Source organism: Terrapene carolina, unplaced genomic scaffold (genome assembly GCF_002925995.2).
Source record: "Terrapene carolina triunguis isolate 2854851 unplaced genomic scaffold, T_m_triunguis-2.0 Scaffold523, whole genome shotgun sequence".
In the NCBI taxonomy this organism is placed as follows: Eukaryota; Metazoa; Chordata; order Testudines; family Emydidae; genus Terrapene; species Terrapene triunguis.
The window spans coordinates 515600-531838 of record NW_020664874.1 but is presented as its reverse complement, the minus strand read 5'-3'; the positions used below and the strand labels follow the sequence as shown (position 1 = coordinate 531838).

The following is a 16239-nucleotide window of genomic DNA, read 5'->3' as shown; positions in this document are numbered from 1 at the left end:
TGACCTGGGGACTAAATGGAAAGCTGACTCAGCAATGGTTTGTTCTTCTCTAATCTGTACAAACGAAGCCCTTAATCTGGGGAGACTAATTAGCTGATTCCCATGATGCAGGGATTTGCTACCAAGTGATCCCTGCAGTGACCCTCCCCCCACCCCTTTATGTAGCCCTCAAAGTCTTTGAAATAAGATGCTGTTGGTGTCTCCCCTCTGAAAGCTGAGTGAGGCCCCAGCCCTTCCCACTCCTCCGTTCCCGCCACAGTTCAATGGCCTGTGGGTTTCAACAGCTGCGCACTTGGGAGCAGAAAGTTTAGAGAGCGTGGTAGAGGCAAACAGCAGTGACACTGAGACAGGGAGAGAGGGAAGCAGTCGTAAGTGCAGAAGGCTACAAGACAGGCAGTGGCCAGACCCTAATGAGAAACTCCCTTGGTCTCACAACAATACACTCTATGGGGCCAGCCCTCATATCCTCCTAGGATTTCCTAGTTCAAGCCCAGTCATCTGGATTCCAGGACGCATCTCCTTCTTCTGCTCCAGCAGGGTGCTGGCCTCAGACCAGGAAACGTGGAAGGACAATTTCATAACCCAAGTCTTCTTGAGTGAACCAGATAAATCACTTTCTCATTGACTATGATCTTGCAAAGGTCTTTGATCTCTCTCCCCCCCCCCCCCCCCACCCCCCAGCACTACACCTTTGCAAACTATCCAAGAGCCCAAACTGTCTATGCTCACCCAGCGGCCTGGCACATCCACCCAGAAGGTCTCAGGTGAAGACGCACCTGCCCTCAGCTGAACTGTTGAACATCGACACACTCAGGAGCACTGAACTTTGTTCTAACAGTAGACGCCCATGCTGTTGCTGGAGCCATGTTTTAATCCTCCTCCTCAGGACTGGACAAAAGCACCTCGCCTCATAGAATATCAGGGTTGAAAGGGACCTCAGGAGGTCATCTAGTCCAACCCCCTGCTCAAAGCAGGACCAATCCCCAGACAGATTTTTACCCCAGTTCCCTAAATGGCACCCTCAAGGATTGAACTCACAACCTTGGGTTTAGCAGGCCAATGCTCAAACCACTGAGCTATCCCTCGCCTCTTGTCCCTCCTTCTTTTACCAGCTTCCCTGCTCTCCTCCACAGCCCCTGCACCAGACCAAAGATGTTCTTGAGACTAGCAGATTAACACCTTCTTGTAACACCCAGTCCAGGTAGCCAGTGCAAGGGATAGGTGTGTTCAAGTTACCTCTCCTGGCACCGGCTCGTCTGCCCTTCACTGATTCTTTCCCTCTAGCTGCCAAGGACAGTAGAAACTTTCATTTCTGCTTTGACCTGCAAGGTCAGTTTCCAAGTAGATAATGTTGTTCTCCAGCCTCTGTGCACTTCTTTGGGGAGAACGGGAGATTCCCACTGGCTGCTCCACCCCAATGAGGGACTGTGAACCAAGGTGGACGTCAGATGACTTAATGGGGCAGGCCCAGCCATCGCCAAACGGTGCCGTTGGCGAGCAAAGTCCCAGGTTCACTGGAAAGCTTTAGCTCCCCCTGTTGGCTCGGTTTGGTTAATTCATACCCCCTTTGTTCATCATGGGGTGAGAGCTGAGCCCAGAACTCAAGGAGACGTCAATGCTGCTGCTGTCGATACGGCACAGGAAGTGGCTCTTCGTCCGTGGCTAGCAAACGCAAGGCCCAGCTGCCAGAAAAGCCCCAAACACTTGTGGGAGCGGCCGTCAGCCTGTGCACGGGTCTCGTGGGGTATCCCAGGGAATCTGGCAAAGGAAACCTCCACCCCACATGCGGAGTCCATGGAGAGCTCTGAGTGGTCTCATCTCACAAGAAAGCCAACAGAGAGAGAGGGCTTAGCTCCTTTCCCGTCTTCGGCTTGTTTCCCCCTCTGAGGAGGTGACTGTGCATTGGGGGTGGGCAGTCTGCCAGTGACACGGGCTGCGGCTGGCTCCTGCTTTAAACAAGATGCCGGGGTAGTAGAAGGGAGAAATCTGCATGGTGCCCCCCACCAGCCTGGGCTGCGCCTTATTCTGAACGCGTCTCCTAACTCTGCATTGCCAAACTGCTTCATAAATAAATACGATCAATAAATAAAGTGACAGATCCGGATGGGGGGAGGGAGGCAGCGCCCGTGTCCCCGGGAACCGATGCCGAGTGTCTCACACAAACACACACACACAAGAAGTAGCTGAAGACAAAGACGAGATGGGACCGGGCGGGAGGCCACCAGCAAGGAATCCCCTTCCCGGGCCGAGCGCTTTCGGAAGCAGCCAGTGATGGGTGGCGTAGTCCTTGCTATAAGATGGAAGGGAAGGGAGGAGCTGCAGGGCGTCATTCATGAGCTGGCATCGTGGGGGGCCGCTGGGACACGGCCGCCAGGGAACCGTGAGTTGTTGAGGGTGGCAGCGGCCGGGGCGTCTGGCACCTGAGAGTGGGACAAGAAAAAGAGAAAAACTGGTCTCTTGTCACATCACCCACCTCCTCCCACTTCTCTCCCGCCTCCCCGCCAGGGCCACTAACAGGAAGCGCCAGCCATTTTGTTCAGCGAGGTGCTATAAAGGAAACTCATGTGAAGCTAGAGGGGACGGAATAAATGCTGCAACATCAGGATGAAACTCCCTTTGAATCACAGGGTCAATTCACAGCAGGGTCAGGTCTGCCCTTCATAGCCAAGTGGGAGGTACACTGAGTTCCATGAAGTTACCTGCCCGCTGTGTACCTAGCTGCTGCGCTCCAGGCCAGAGGAGGCTGCATTTTAGTGGCGCAGGTTGTGGGATGGGAGACCCTGTAATGTTTGGTATCATTGTCATCCTGCTTTTAACACTGGTTTAAAGATTACAAAACTACCGTTAGTGTTTATCCACCAGGAACTGGAGAACTCAGTCAATCTAGGTGCCAAACTTTAGGCTCCCAAATTTGAAAATTTTGGTCCCAGGTTCTTGTTGGGATTGTTAAACTCACACTAAAATTTGGATGGAAAGCGGTTTCCTGCCCTGGCACCAATGCCGGCTCTTTATCAAGCTGGCAGCTCTGAACCACTGGCTTGTCAGGACTAATGGTTCAATCCGGCTGAGGCGTCTCAAGGCCGGGCAATGATGGGCAGCGTTTGCTGTGACCGATGAGACTCGGGTCCCTAGCGCAGGGAGTCTGGTAGGGCCTCACGGACAGAGACCTGCTCTAGACTCGTGCAGAGGCTCTGGACATGTAAAAAGCCCCCGTGTCCTTGAAGCCGCCTGGTTTGGGCAGGATGAGGTCCCACCAGTCCAATAACGAGCTTGTCATCTCTGTGGGGCCCTGGGCATCGGCAGAGTTTGCTGCTTCCATTTGCTAAGAAAACCTAGCACGGGCACAGAGTGCTTTCCCTCTGGCCGGTGCTGTGTGGGCATCGAGTGACCCCTCCCCAGTCCCCAGGAGGTGGGCATGTAATAGAGGCAGAGGGGGGTGATGTGACAGCTGTACACATGAGCGCATCCCCCCCCGCAGACTTCACCAGGGAAAGGGCCCTAAAGCAGTGACCAGGGGATTGCTTTTCTCTCCTCCTACGTGCTTGGAGCTTCCTTGTTCTCTGATTCTCCAGCCTGAAGAACAGACGCCCCAGCAGCAACAAACGTGCCAGGCACGGAACAGATGGGTTGTTATTTCAATGCAACTGGTTATTAATTATTCCCTGGCAGATCAGTGGGGACCTCACAGCTGCTCATTTCCGCTCTGCCCCTTCCACCCCATTCGGAGGTCCCTGCCTCCCTTCAGCCCTCACGTTCACCCCACTCAGCGCCAGCAGGCATCAGAATCAGGCTGTTTTTCACTTCACCCCGGCGGACACTCACCAGGATCGGGACTTCCTCACCCTGGCAGTTGCCGGCCGCTCCAGGAGACTATCCAGGCGCATCAGTCTCTCAAGGTGCAGAGCTCGTGGGTCATGCTCGCCCTGGTCCCCGGTCAGCTCAAATTCAAACACAGCTGGGGGGGAGAGGTCCAGCTCCAGGAACATGATGTTCTCAGCCTTCACCGAACAGGATGAAAACACCAACAAATGAGTCACTGACACGGGCACAGGCAGATCTGCCGATCACCTGCTGAAAGGCTGGGCTCAGCCCTGGGGGCAGGAGATTTTTTCTATCGGGGCAGCTGTAGGTCAGTTTCCCCAGATACGCTGCCTCCTCCCATTTACATACTCCGACCCACCCCGGCCTGCAAGGGAGCCGGCTAGTGCCACTTGTGGGGATGTCTCCACAAGGGACAGGACTGAGAGGCCCCAATTGCATTGCACACAGGCCAGCGAGCAGCTGTCTGAGTTAGAACATCAGAACGGCCAGACTGGGTCAGACCAATGGTCCATCTAGCCCAGGATCCTGTCTTCCCACAGTGGCCAATGCCAGGTGCCCCGGAGAGAATGAACAGAACAGGGCACTTATCGAGTGATCCATCCCGTGTCGTCTATTCCCAGCTTCTGGCCATTGATGGACCTATCCCCCATTATAGTCTTGGCCTTCACAACATCCCCTGGCAAGGAGTTCCACAGGTTGACTGTGCGTTGTGTGAAGAAATACTTCCTTGTGTTTGTTTTAAACCTGCTGCCTATTAATTTCACTGGGTAACCCCTGGTTCTTGTGTTATGTGAAGGAGTAAATAAAACTTCCTTAGTTACTTTCTCCACACCAGTCATGATTTTACAGACCTCAATCATATCGCCCCTTAGTCGTCTCTTATCCAAGCTGAAAAGTCCTAGTCTTTTCAATCTCTCCTCATACGGAAGCTGTTCCATGCCCCGAATCATTTTTGTTGCTTTTTTCTGTACCTTTTCCAGTTCTAATACAGTATATCTTTTTTAAGATGGGGTGACCAGAACTGCAAGCAGTATTCTAGGTGTGGGCGCACCATGGATTTATATAGAGGCATTATCCTTTTCCGAATGGTTCCTTACATTCTTCTTCGAGTGCTTGCTCACATCCATTCCAGTTAGGTGTGTGCGCGCCGCGTGCACGATCGTCGGAAGATTTTTACCCTAGCAACACCCGGTGGGTCGGCTGTGGAGCCCCCTGGAGTGGCGCCGTTATGGCGCTGGATATATACCCCAGCCGACCCAGCGCCCCCTCAGTTCCTTCTTACCGCCCCTGACGGTCGTTGGAACTGTGGAGCGCGGCATAGCTGATTTCCACACTCCCTAGCTTTACTCGTTTTTCATTAGTCTAGATAGTTGTTTAGAGTTGTTTATAGTTGTTAAGAAGTTTTTAGATAGTTATTGTTAGTTTTGTAGTTTAAACTGTCAACTGGGGATTAAGGGGGTCGTTCCCCCCCCCCTTTTTTTCCCCTCGGCGCTTCGCCGGGCTCATGCCCAAGGCTCCTGGATTCAAGCAGTGCGCCTCCTGTGCGAAGCCTATGCCCACGAGCGACCCGCACACCTCCTGCTTGAAGTGCCTCGGGGAATCCCACCACGCAGATAAGTGCCAAATCTGCAAGGCCTTCAAGCCTCAGACAAGGAAGGAGCGGGACTTTAGGCTTCGGCAGCTCCTCATGGAGGCGGCACTTAGCCCGGATCCTCCCTCGGCGCGCCCAGCCCCGGCACCGAGCGCCTCGGTGCGCAGCGCCCCGGCGGCCCCGACCGGTGCGGCGGAAAAGACAGCTCGGCACCGGCCGACGTCGGCACCGCGCCCGCCTAAAGAGCCTCGGTGCCGATCCCTTTCTCCGGGCCATAAGAAGGCCACCAAGGCGCGGGATGTTGCTGCCGTGAAGATACCGGCTCCCCTGGTGCCGGGGGTAGAGCCGCGTCCGCAGTTGGACCGCCAAAGGCAGGCGGCCACACCGTCGACTCCGGCACCGAGGCCGTTGAGTCCGGTGCGGACTGTTTCACCACCAAGGCTGGTGGTGGAACCTTGTCTCCCTTCCACCCCGGAGACCTTTGCTACGGCGAGAGACCTGATCGCCCTCACGGAGCCGGCGCCGTCACAACTCCCGGCACCGGTGGCTCCACGCGTGCCGCAGTCCAGAGGCAAGCCTGCCCTGATGCGCCCACCGTCACCAGCTCAAGTCTCTCGGCACCGCTCCAGGTCTCGGAGCAGGTCCCGACGCCGCTCGGAGTCCCGGCGCCGAATATCACCTCGGCACCGGTCATACTCGCGGCCCAGATCATCTTCGCGGCGCCGTTCAACATCTCGGCACCGTCGCGAAGACCGGCACCGATCGGGCTCGAGACGCAGCTCCCGGCACCGGTACGAGTGCCACTCGGGCTCGAGGGGCCGCTCCCGGTACCACGCCTCTTCGCGATCGTCGTCCCGCTCCAGATCGGGATCTTGGCACCGGAGGGACTACCGGCACCGATCCAGATCCCGGCACCGCTCTCCGGCACCACACAGGGACAGATCGCCTTACGGCCGGCACCGATCGGCACCGTACCATCCGGTGCCGACGGCGTCGGGCTCGGCACCGCCGTGGCCGTCGAGATCGGCATCGCGCTCGTCGGATGCAGTGGAGGTCGGCCACCTGCAGGAGACCGAGGACCCTACGCAGGGACCTGCGCATTGGTCCTTCTGGACTCCGTGGGCCTACCATCAGGCACAAGGGGCTCCGCCATCTGCCTCCCGCTCGGGCCGTTCTGAGCCCAGGGTCCCAGAGTCCACCATCTCCCGCCCTCCTCCAAGGGGCGTGGAGGCTCCAGTGCCCACACCGGCAGAGGCCATGGACCAGGGGGCAGGCGATGCCCAGCTCCAGGAACACCTGGAGCAGGATCAGCCATTGGACCCCTTGCCACTGGGGGCATCCTCCTCGTCCTCGCCTGATGAGGCCGTAGCGGGTACATCCGCCATTGGGCCGCCTCCTATAGACCTTCGGGCCCACCAGGACCTGCTGCGCCGCATGGCTCGCAATATGGACCTCCAGGTGGAGGAGATTGTGGAGGTCCATGATCCCATTGTGAACATCATTTCAGCGGATGCTCCATCTAGGGTGGCGTTACCGCTGATCCGCACTATTCAGGCGAACGCCACCACCATCTGGCAAACCCCGGCCTCTATTCCGCCCACGGCCAGAGGGGTTGAGAGGAAGTACTTTGTGCCCTCCAAGGAACATGAGTACTTGTACACTCACCCCCAACCGTGCTCACTGGTGGTTTCGTCAGTTAATGCACGGGAGCGCCATGGCCAGCAGGCTGCTGCGCCCAAATCGAAGGACGCTAAGCGCTTCGATTTGTTCGGACGCAAGGTCTATTCGGCTGGCGGACTGCAACTGCGGGCGGCGAATCAGCAGGCGCTCCTGAGCCGCTACAGCTTTAATTCGTGGTCCTCGATGGGGAAATTTAAAGAGCTGGTTCCCCAGGAATCGAGGGAAGAGTTCGGGGCCTTGGTAGAGGAGGGCAAGCGGGTGGCACGCACCTCCCTGCAGGCCTCCCTTGACATAGCGGACTCGGCCGCTAGGACCCTGGCGTCGGGGATAGCAATGCGGCGAATCTCCTGGCTCCAGGTGTCAGGCTTGCCACCTGAACTGCAGCAGACCCTGCAGGACCTTCCGTTTGAGGGCCAGGGCCTCTTTTCGGAGAAGACGGACTCTAGGCTCCAAAATCTCAAAGACTCCCGGACAATGATGCGCTCCCTGGGGATGCATGTCCCAGGGCCTCAGCGCAGACCCTTCAGGCCCAGCCTCAGCGGTTCTACCCTCCCCCGCCTCGTCCAAGACAGGACTTTGCTAGGAGGCGGGGTCGAGGCGGTAGGCGAAGGTCGACCGGCCCTCAACCCGGTCAGAACCAGGGCCAGCCTAGGCCACCTTCAGGGCCTAGGCAAACCTTTTGAAGGTGCGGTCGAGGACGGCACCTCAACCGGCTTCCAGGATTCGGTTCCCCCCTTCCGGGATCGCCTCTCCTGTTTCCACCGTGCTTGGTCTCTTATAACATCGGACCGCTGGGTCCTTCGCACGGTGGAGAGGGGATACGCCCTCCAGTTTTCCTCGCCCCCCCCTCCCACTCCCCCTCCCCGTCCCTCTTCAGGGACCCTTCTCACGAGCAACTCCTTACACAGGAGGTTTTTGGGCTCCTTGCTATGGGGGCCATAGAGGAGGTTCCATCGGAGCTAAGGGGCAGGGGGTTTTATTCCCGCTACTTCCTGATACCCAAGTCGAAAGGGGGTCTACGGCCCATTCTAGACTTGCGCGGACTCAACAAATTCATAGTAAAGTTGAAGTTCAGCATGGTATCATTGGGGACCATCATCCCTTCACTGGATCCTGGAGACTGGTTCGCCGCCCTCGACATGAAGGACGCTTATTTCCATATAGCGATTTATCCGCCCCACAGGCGCTTCCTGCGATTTGTAGTAAACAGGGTGCACTACCAATTTGCAGTCCTTCCCTTCGGCTTGTCCTCGGCTCCCAGAGTGTTCACAAAGTGTCTGGCAGTCGTCGCGGCCTTCCTTCGTCGACAAGGGATACAGCTGTTCCCGTACTTGGACGACTGGCTGGTACGCGGCCGCACCAGGGACCAAGTTCAGGCTCATGTCCACATAGTGACACACACTTTCCACGAGCTGGGCATTCTACTCAACAGAGAGAAGTCCACTCTAGTACCAACTCAGAGAATAGAGTTCATTGGAGCAATCCTGGACTCCAGACGTGCCCGAGCCATCCTGCCAGACAGCCGCTTTCATACCATCTCAAGCGTCATTCAAGGACTCAGGGCCTTTCCAATTACCACCATAAGGACATGCCTTGCCCTTTTGGGCCACATGGCCTCGTGCACCTACGTAACCAGGCACGCCAGGCTGCGACTTCGCCCACTGCAGACTTGGGTGTCATCGGTTTACCGTCCTCATCGAGACGACCTGAACATGGTGGTCACGGTTCCGGCCTCGGTCTTGGCCTCCCTCACCTGGTGGACGGATCGCACGGTGGTCTGTGCAGGAGTGCCCTTTCACGCCCCACAGCCCTCCCTCCACCTAGTTACGGACGCTTCATCTCTAGGATGGGGCGCTCACCTGGGGGAGCACCATACCCAAGGCCTGTGGTCCGCGTCCCAACTAGCCCTGCACATCAACGTCCGAGAGCTGATGGCGGTGCGCCTGGCTTGTCAGGCTTTTCTCAACTTCCTACAGGGCCGTTGCGTGCTGATTCTCACCGACAACACCACGGCCATGTTTTACATCAACAAGCAAGGCGGAGCCCACTCATCTCCCCTATGCCAAGAGGCCATTCGCCTGTGGGACTTCTGCATCGCCCACTCGATACATCTCACGGCATCATTCCTGCCTGGAGTCCAGAATACGCTGGCGGACCGTCTCAGCAGGTCCTTCCAGACGCACGAGTGGTCGATTCGCCCGGACATCATCTATTCCGTCTTCCAGAGGTGGGGGTTTCCCCAGATCAACCTGTTCGCATCTCGGGCCAACAGGAAGTGCCAGGCATTCTGCTCCCTACACGGGCGAGCCCCAGGCTCTCGGTCAGACGCCTTCCTCATGGCATGGAAAGACCATCTGTTCTACGCCTTTCCTCCATTCCCGCTGGTCCACAGGGTGCTGCTCAAGATCCGCAGGGACCAGGCACGGGTAATTCTAGTCGCTCCCGCTTGGCCAAGACAGCACTGGTACACCACACTGCTGGAGCTGTCAGTACAGAGGCCGATCACGCTCCCCTTGAGTCCGGATCTCATCTCTCAGGACCACGGCCGGCTGTGTCACCCCGACCTGCAGTCGCTCCACCTCACGGTGTGGATGCTTCATGGTTGAGTCGCTCAGAGCGGCAATGCTCGCAGGCCGTCCAGCAGGTCCTGCTGGGAAGTAGAAAGCCCTCTACGCGGACCACTTATTTAGCCAAGTGGAAGAGGTTCTCCTGTTGGTGTGAGCAACGAGCTACGTCTCCCTTGCAGGCACCTATCCCTTTTATTCTAGAGTATCTCCTGTCCCTTAGACAGCAAGGCTTGGCGATATCTTCAATCAGGGTTCACCTCGCCGCTATTTCAGCTTTCCACCCAGGAGAACTCACGTCCTCGGTCTTCTCTAACCCGATGGTCGTTAGATTCCTCAAGGGCTTAGATCGGCTGTACCCACAGCAAAGACAGCCGGTTCCGGCGTGGGACCTCAACCTCGTGCTCTCCAGGCTCACAGGGCCTCCGTTTGAACCATTGGCGACCTGCTCACTCCTGTACTTATCCTGGAAGACAGCCTTCCTCGTAGCCATCACTTCAGCACGGCGCGTCTCCGAACTCAGGGCGCTGACGTCCGAGCCCCCTTACACGGTGTTCCATAAGGACAAGGTGCAGCTTCGCCCCCATCCGGCCTTTCTTCCCAAGGTGGTTTCACCTTTCCATGTGAACCAGGATATATTCCTCCCGGTCTTCCATCCGAAACCACACGCCACTCGTCAAGACCAGCGTTTACATTCCTTGGACGTTCGCAGGGCCCTGGCTTTCTACATTGACCGTACAAAGCCATTTAGGAAGACGACGCAACTCTTCGTTGCCGTGGCCGACCGGATGAAGGGCTCACCGGTCTCTTCACAGTGCCTGTCCTCTTGGATCACGTCCTGTATTCGTGCTTGCTACGACCTGGCCGGTGTACCGACGCCACGCCTCACCGCTCATTCCACGAGAGCCCAGGCCTCCTCGACGGCCTTCCTAGCTCAAGTCCCTATCCAGGACATCTGTAGAGCCGCAGTGTGGTCATCGGTCCACACGTTCGCTACTCACTATGCGCTGGTGCAACAATCCAGAGACGATGCTGCTTTCGGGTCAGCGGTTCTGCACACAGCAATGTCTCACTCCGACCCCGCCTCCTAGGTGGGGCTTGGGAGTCACCTAACTGGAATGGATGTGAGCAAGCACTCGAAGAAGAAAAGACGGTTACTCACCGTTGTAACTGTTGTTCTTCGAGATGTGTTGCTCACATCCATTCCAAACCCGCCCCCCTTCCCCACTGTCGGAGTAGCCGGCAAGAAGGAACTGAGGGGGCGCTGGGTCGGCTGGGGTATATATCCAGCGCCATAACGGCGCCACTCCAGGGGGCTCCACAGCCGACCCACCGGGTGTTGCTAGGGTAAAAATCTTCCGACGATCGTGCACGCGGCGCGCACACACCTAACTGGAATGGATGTGAGCAACACATCTCGAAGAACAACAGTTACAACGGTGAGTAACCGTCTTTTCTGTTAGCTTTTTTGACTGCAGCTGCAATCAATGTGCTGTCCACAATGACTGCAAGATCTCTCTCCTGAGTGGTAAGAGCTAATTTAGACCCCATCATTTTATAAGTATCCTTGGGATTATGTTTTCCAATGTGCATTACTTTGCATTACTTTGCACTTGTCAACCCTGAATTTCAGCTGCCATTTTGTTGTCCAGTCACCCAGTTCTGTGAAATCCCTTTGTATCTTCGCAGTCAGCTTTGAATTATCTGGAGTAGTTTTGTATCATCTTCCAATTTTGCCACCTCACTGTTTGTCCCTTTTTCCAGATAATTGATGAGGCGTACGTTGAACAGCACTGGGGCTGGTACGGACCCCTGGGGGACCTGCTATTTACCTCTCTGAAAACTGACTGCTTATTCCTACCCTTTCTTTCCTGACTTGTAGCCAGTTACTGATCCATGAGAGGACTGGTGGGGGTGGGCGAAGATACCTCTGTTGGTGAATCTGCCTGGCAGGGTTGTGGGGGAGATGCTGTGGGTGTAAGCCTGCTCCGTGGCACCTTTCCCCTCACCTGGAGGCAGACAGTGCAAACTATGAAGAGCTTAGCATGGCTTGGAGGGGTAGCTGGCTTCCTTTGGCCTGTCAAACAGAGCTCTTCTTCCCAGGCCAACGAGCGTAGTCGCCGGGTGGATGATAACCCCTCCCCACCCCCACAAGCTTAGAGATGCTCTTCAAAGCCAGACCTCGAACATGCTCCATCCAGCTGCTCTGCTTCACAAAGCTAAACTTCTCTTCCTGCTGATAGGACCCCTTAGAGCCCAGAAAAAAGAGCCACCACATTTCCACTCTCAGAGGACCCGTTACCTTGATTCCATCATTCCCTCCATCAATTCACCCAGCCGTACACCGGTTCCACTGGTTTCCCATCCGTCCACGCAATGACTTCACTCCACCCCTCCCTTCAGCTCCCGCACTCACCCGGTACCTAGGGTGGGATCCCATGGCCATGGCCACCCGCGCATACTGGCTGATGGGTCTCTTGTAGCCCACGGCAGAGGTTGGCCTCTTCTTCATTTGGTTGTTGCTGCTAAGGAGAGAGTTATAATAAACATTTTTACCACATAAAATGATCCACTAAAAATAAATCCAGACAAAGCGTGGAATTGGCTGCCTCGGTCTCTCTAAATGGATGTCAATTTCTGCAGAGTTGGTCTTCCCTTCCTTCCTGTTCTGTGCCCAAGGTGTGGTGGGGAGCTGAGGGTTCCACTTCTACTGCACATCCTTAACAAAGACCATCTACAGGGATGAAAGGTGTCAGCCTTTCGCAACCAGAGGAATTTGGGGGGAGGTCGAAGGGGCTACGGCTAACAGCAGCGGGACGGAAACTAGTACAGGACCCTTGCGGCTGAGTAACACAGCACTGGAATAGATTATCAGGCAGAGGAACAGGCTCACTCAGGAAGTTGTGACCTGTGAATCCCTGGATAGGAAGATCACCAAAGAGGGTGCTTGCTGGGTTGGGAAGTTGAAAGCCAAGGGGGCCAGAGGGAGGGCAAAGAAGGGAGATTTGGAGAAGCTTGTGGGGCTCATCCAAGAACCTCCAAACCTCCTGAGGCTTGTCCATCACTGGGATCACAGGCAGAAGAGCCAGGGATGTTCTGGGTCAGCCAAGCTAGCCCCCTTGGCCTCCAATAAATATAGGCTGGGAAGGATTAGCCTTTTATCGACAGGTGCCGGTAAACGTCAATTTCACCGCAAACAGACACATCGATGAAAAATATTTCCAGGGATGATAACTGAGGTTTGCAGATCAGCAAAGTCAGAAAGATGCTGCTTGAGAACTTACGAGTTTGACGTAAGGCTATTGACTCTGGCTATTTTGGCATGTGATGTTGACAAGTTGTGTTGTCATGGTTAGAAAGCTTTAACTGTTTGAATCTCAGTGTCAACTGTCATGAAGCCCTCACTGTCTGAGCCCCCACTGTCTGCTCCCCGCATAATTTTCCACAACTGCGAAAATTTAAATCAAGAAATATCGTAAACACAAACCGGTAATATCCATCAACATGATAAAACGATTAACATTCTGCCAAGCCTAAATAAATAAATACCTGAGTCAGAAACATCAAATCTGCCTATGCAGAGTGTGTCTGCTTTCCCTGAGTCATCAGTTTTGCATTAGCCTTAATCACTGGTTCTCACATTGTGCGGCCCATGGAGTATATCCGTGCGGACTGGAGCACTGGTTGATCATGAGGGCTGGCAGCATGGGGGCACATGCACTCCCCATTTGGGAAAGCTAGCCCCCTGCCCTGCCTCTTCTGCCCAAGGCCCCACCCTGCTCCGTCCCTTCTGCCCAAGGCTCTGCCCCCAACCCCTTCCACTCCCCGCTCTGAGCGGCCAGGCTGCCGGCGCAGTCGCGAGCCCGGGCTGGCCTGCTGGTGACCAGAGCAGTCCAGAGCCCCAGCTGGCCCATCGGTGCCTGGAGCAGCCCGGAGGAGCCCGAGCCCTGGCCGGCCAGCCGGGGCCGAGCCGTGAGTCCGGGCCGCCCATAGGACCTCTGGGCCCTGCCACGGCCCAGCCTTGGGGGTGCAGTGGGGAGCGTTAGCAGAGGTTTGGAGAGTCTTAGCCTCCCACAGCCTCCATTACCCGCTGCCCATGGCTGGCAGGGAAGAGATGCTGGTTGATGCGGCAGCTCCTGTCAAGAGAAACCCCAGCAGCTGAGCACCCACTGGGAGAAGGAGCCGAGCAGATCAGGCCATTGAGTTTCAGTGTATGAGTGCAGGGAGGATGGGGGGAGGGTTATAAGACAGTGGGTCCCCCCCAGGGCTTGGCAAATGGGGTGGGAAGAAGAGGAAGGAGCCGAGATCATGAGGAGGGTGGGGGAGGTGTCCGACAGGATCTCAAGCATAAGAAGTGAACAAAACACTGGAAAAGTTTGAAGCCCTGTCCTTGGCCTCGCGGCCTCTCTGGCGAGGGGGATGGAGCTGCAAGGCTTTTTGCTCTCTCCAGACTGCTCCGTCACGTGGCCCTGGCACTCCCAGGTCCCACGGAGCGCTACCTAGCCAGCGCCGAGCAGGGCTGAGCAGCGGGAAAGCAGCAGCGTCTCCTCAGACAGAGAGGGGTCAGGTAGCTACCTCAGCTGCCCACCTTAACTCTCCTGCCCTAACCTCCCCATGCCCTGCAGTGCCGTGGCCACGAGCTAGAGGGTTCAGGCCTTTTATTACAAGAACAGGGCAACTGGCAGAGCTTTTCTCCTACCGGCAGTGAGGTCACCGCTCTGCTGCCTGACATGGGCACAACATGCTAGACACAAAGCTGGTTGGTACCATACAGAGGCGCCGACGCCGTGGGGCGCCAGGGCTGGAGCACCCATGGAAAAAACTTAGCGGCTGCTTAGCACCCACTGGCAACCCGCTCCCCCTTCTCCCCCAGCGCCTCCTGCCCACCGGCGGCTCCGCCGATCCACTCCACTCTGTCCCTCCCAGCGCCTCACGCCTGCCGCGATCAGTTGTTCCGCGGCGGGCAGGAGGTGCTGGGGTGGGAGGGGGCGGAACTGGGTGGGAAGAGGCGGGGCGGGGGCAGAGCGGGGGCGGGAAGCGGAGGCTGTGTCCCCACACTGCAGCCAGAGGCTGTTCTTTTCTGGCAGGGCCCATTCTTCGGAGCACTCCCCTCTGAGACTCTGGGCCAAATTCACCCCTCAGGAGGTGTTTTGTGAGGCTGCAGCTGGACAGTGACAACGTGTTACGGAGTTAAGGAGGGTTCTCTGCTCTGCGAGACAGTAACTCAGTAACGGACAGGCTGTCCCTGGCCCGCTGGGCTTCCGCCTGCTCTTCCATTCCAACTGCTAATCCTCCCCATTCAGCATCCTCCCTCCTGCAGCCATGAGGGGGCACTACCAGTGCCTCAGAAAAACACCCCAGCGGTAGGCCAGGCCTCCTCTCCCAGAACTGCAGCCTTACCCCCCAGCAGGCACGAGCGGCTGGAACTTCCACTGGTCCTCCTCACAGTCGTAGTACAGGCGGTTCATGATCTTGTTCTTCTCTTCAGGAGGGATAAAGTTCTCAATGATCAAGTATCTGAGCAAGAGCCGGGGTAAGAGGGGGACGGAGTGAGCAAGTGGTGGGGGCAAGACAAAAGGGGCGAGGGAGTGAGAATAAAGAAAGGGGGAGATGAATGGGAGAAAAAGGTGGGAAGAGGCAAAGTGTTGGGAAAAGAGGAGAGAGAGATGGGGGGAGGATGGGCAGACACACAGAGAAATGGGAGAGGGAAACATGAGAGCAAAGGGGAAGAGGAATGGGTAAAAATAGGATAAAATGACAGAACCAAAGATCACACAGAGAGAAATACAGCCAGACAGACAGAGATGGGGACAGAAAGAGACAGAGCATATCAATCAGAGAAAAGAGACATAGCATTTCCTGTAAGTTTTGTTTTTGGACAATAACTCTGCCAGTCCCCTGCTCACCTTATATTATTATTTTTTATTACAAATATTTGTACTGTAAAAATGATAACCAAAAGAAACAGTATTTTTCAATTCACCTCATACAAGTACTGTAGTGCAATCTCTTTATCAGGAAAGAGAAACTTACAAATGTAGATTTTTTTTTTCGTTACATAACTGCACTCAAAAACAAAATAATGCAAAACTTTAGAGCCTACAAGTCCACTCAGTCCTACTTCTTGTTCAGCCAGTTGCTCAGACAAACCAGTTTGTTTTACAGGAGATAATGCTGCCCTCTTCTTATTTACAGTGTCACCAGAAAGTGAGAACAGGCGTTCGCATGGGACTTTTGTAGTCGGCATTGCAAGGTATTTACATGCCAGATATGCGAAACGTTCGTATGCTCCATGCTTTGGCCACCATTCCAGAGGACATGCTTCCATGCTGATGCCGCTCGTTAAAAAAATAATGCATTAATTAAATTTGTGACTGAACTCCTTGGGGGAGAATTGTTTGTCTCCAGCTCTACTTTACCCGCATTCTGCCATATATTTAATCTTATAGCAGTCTTGGATGATGACCCAGCACATGTTGTTCGTTTTAAGAACACTTTCACTGCAGATTTCACAAAACACAAAGAAGGTACCAATGTGAGATTTCTAAAGATAGCTACAGCACTTGACCCAAGGTTTAAGAA

At 55.6% G+C, this 16239-nt stretch overlaps 1 protein-coding gene across 1 annotated transcript in view; it reads right to left on the bottom strand.

Moving 5' to 3' along the window:
* Nucleotides 1-1026: 1026 nt before the first annotated feature.
* KIF3C (kinesin family member 3C) overlaps nucleotides 1027-16239 on the bottom strand; it is a 65428-nt gene continuing 50215 nt past the window's right edge. Inside the window, exons 5-8 of the mRNA XM_024206956.3 lie at nucleotides 15058-15174; nucleotides 12074-12182; nucleotides 3823-3998; nucleotides 1027-2420 (exon numbers count right to left, since the gene is read on the bottom strand). Of these exons, the coding sequence (XP_024062724.2) occupies nucleotides 2327-2420; nucleotides 3823-3998; nucleotides 12074-12182; nucleotides 15058-15174 (496 nt within the window). The 3' untranslated portion in view covers nucleotides 1027-2326. The remainder of the gene's footprint in view (nucleotides 2421-3822; nucleotides 3999-12073; nucleotides 12183-15057; nucleotides 15175-16239) is intronic.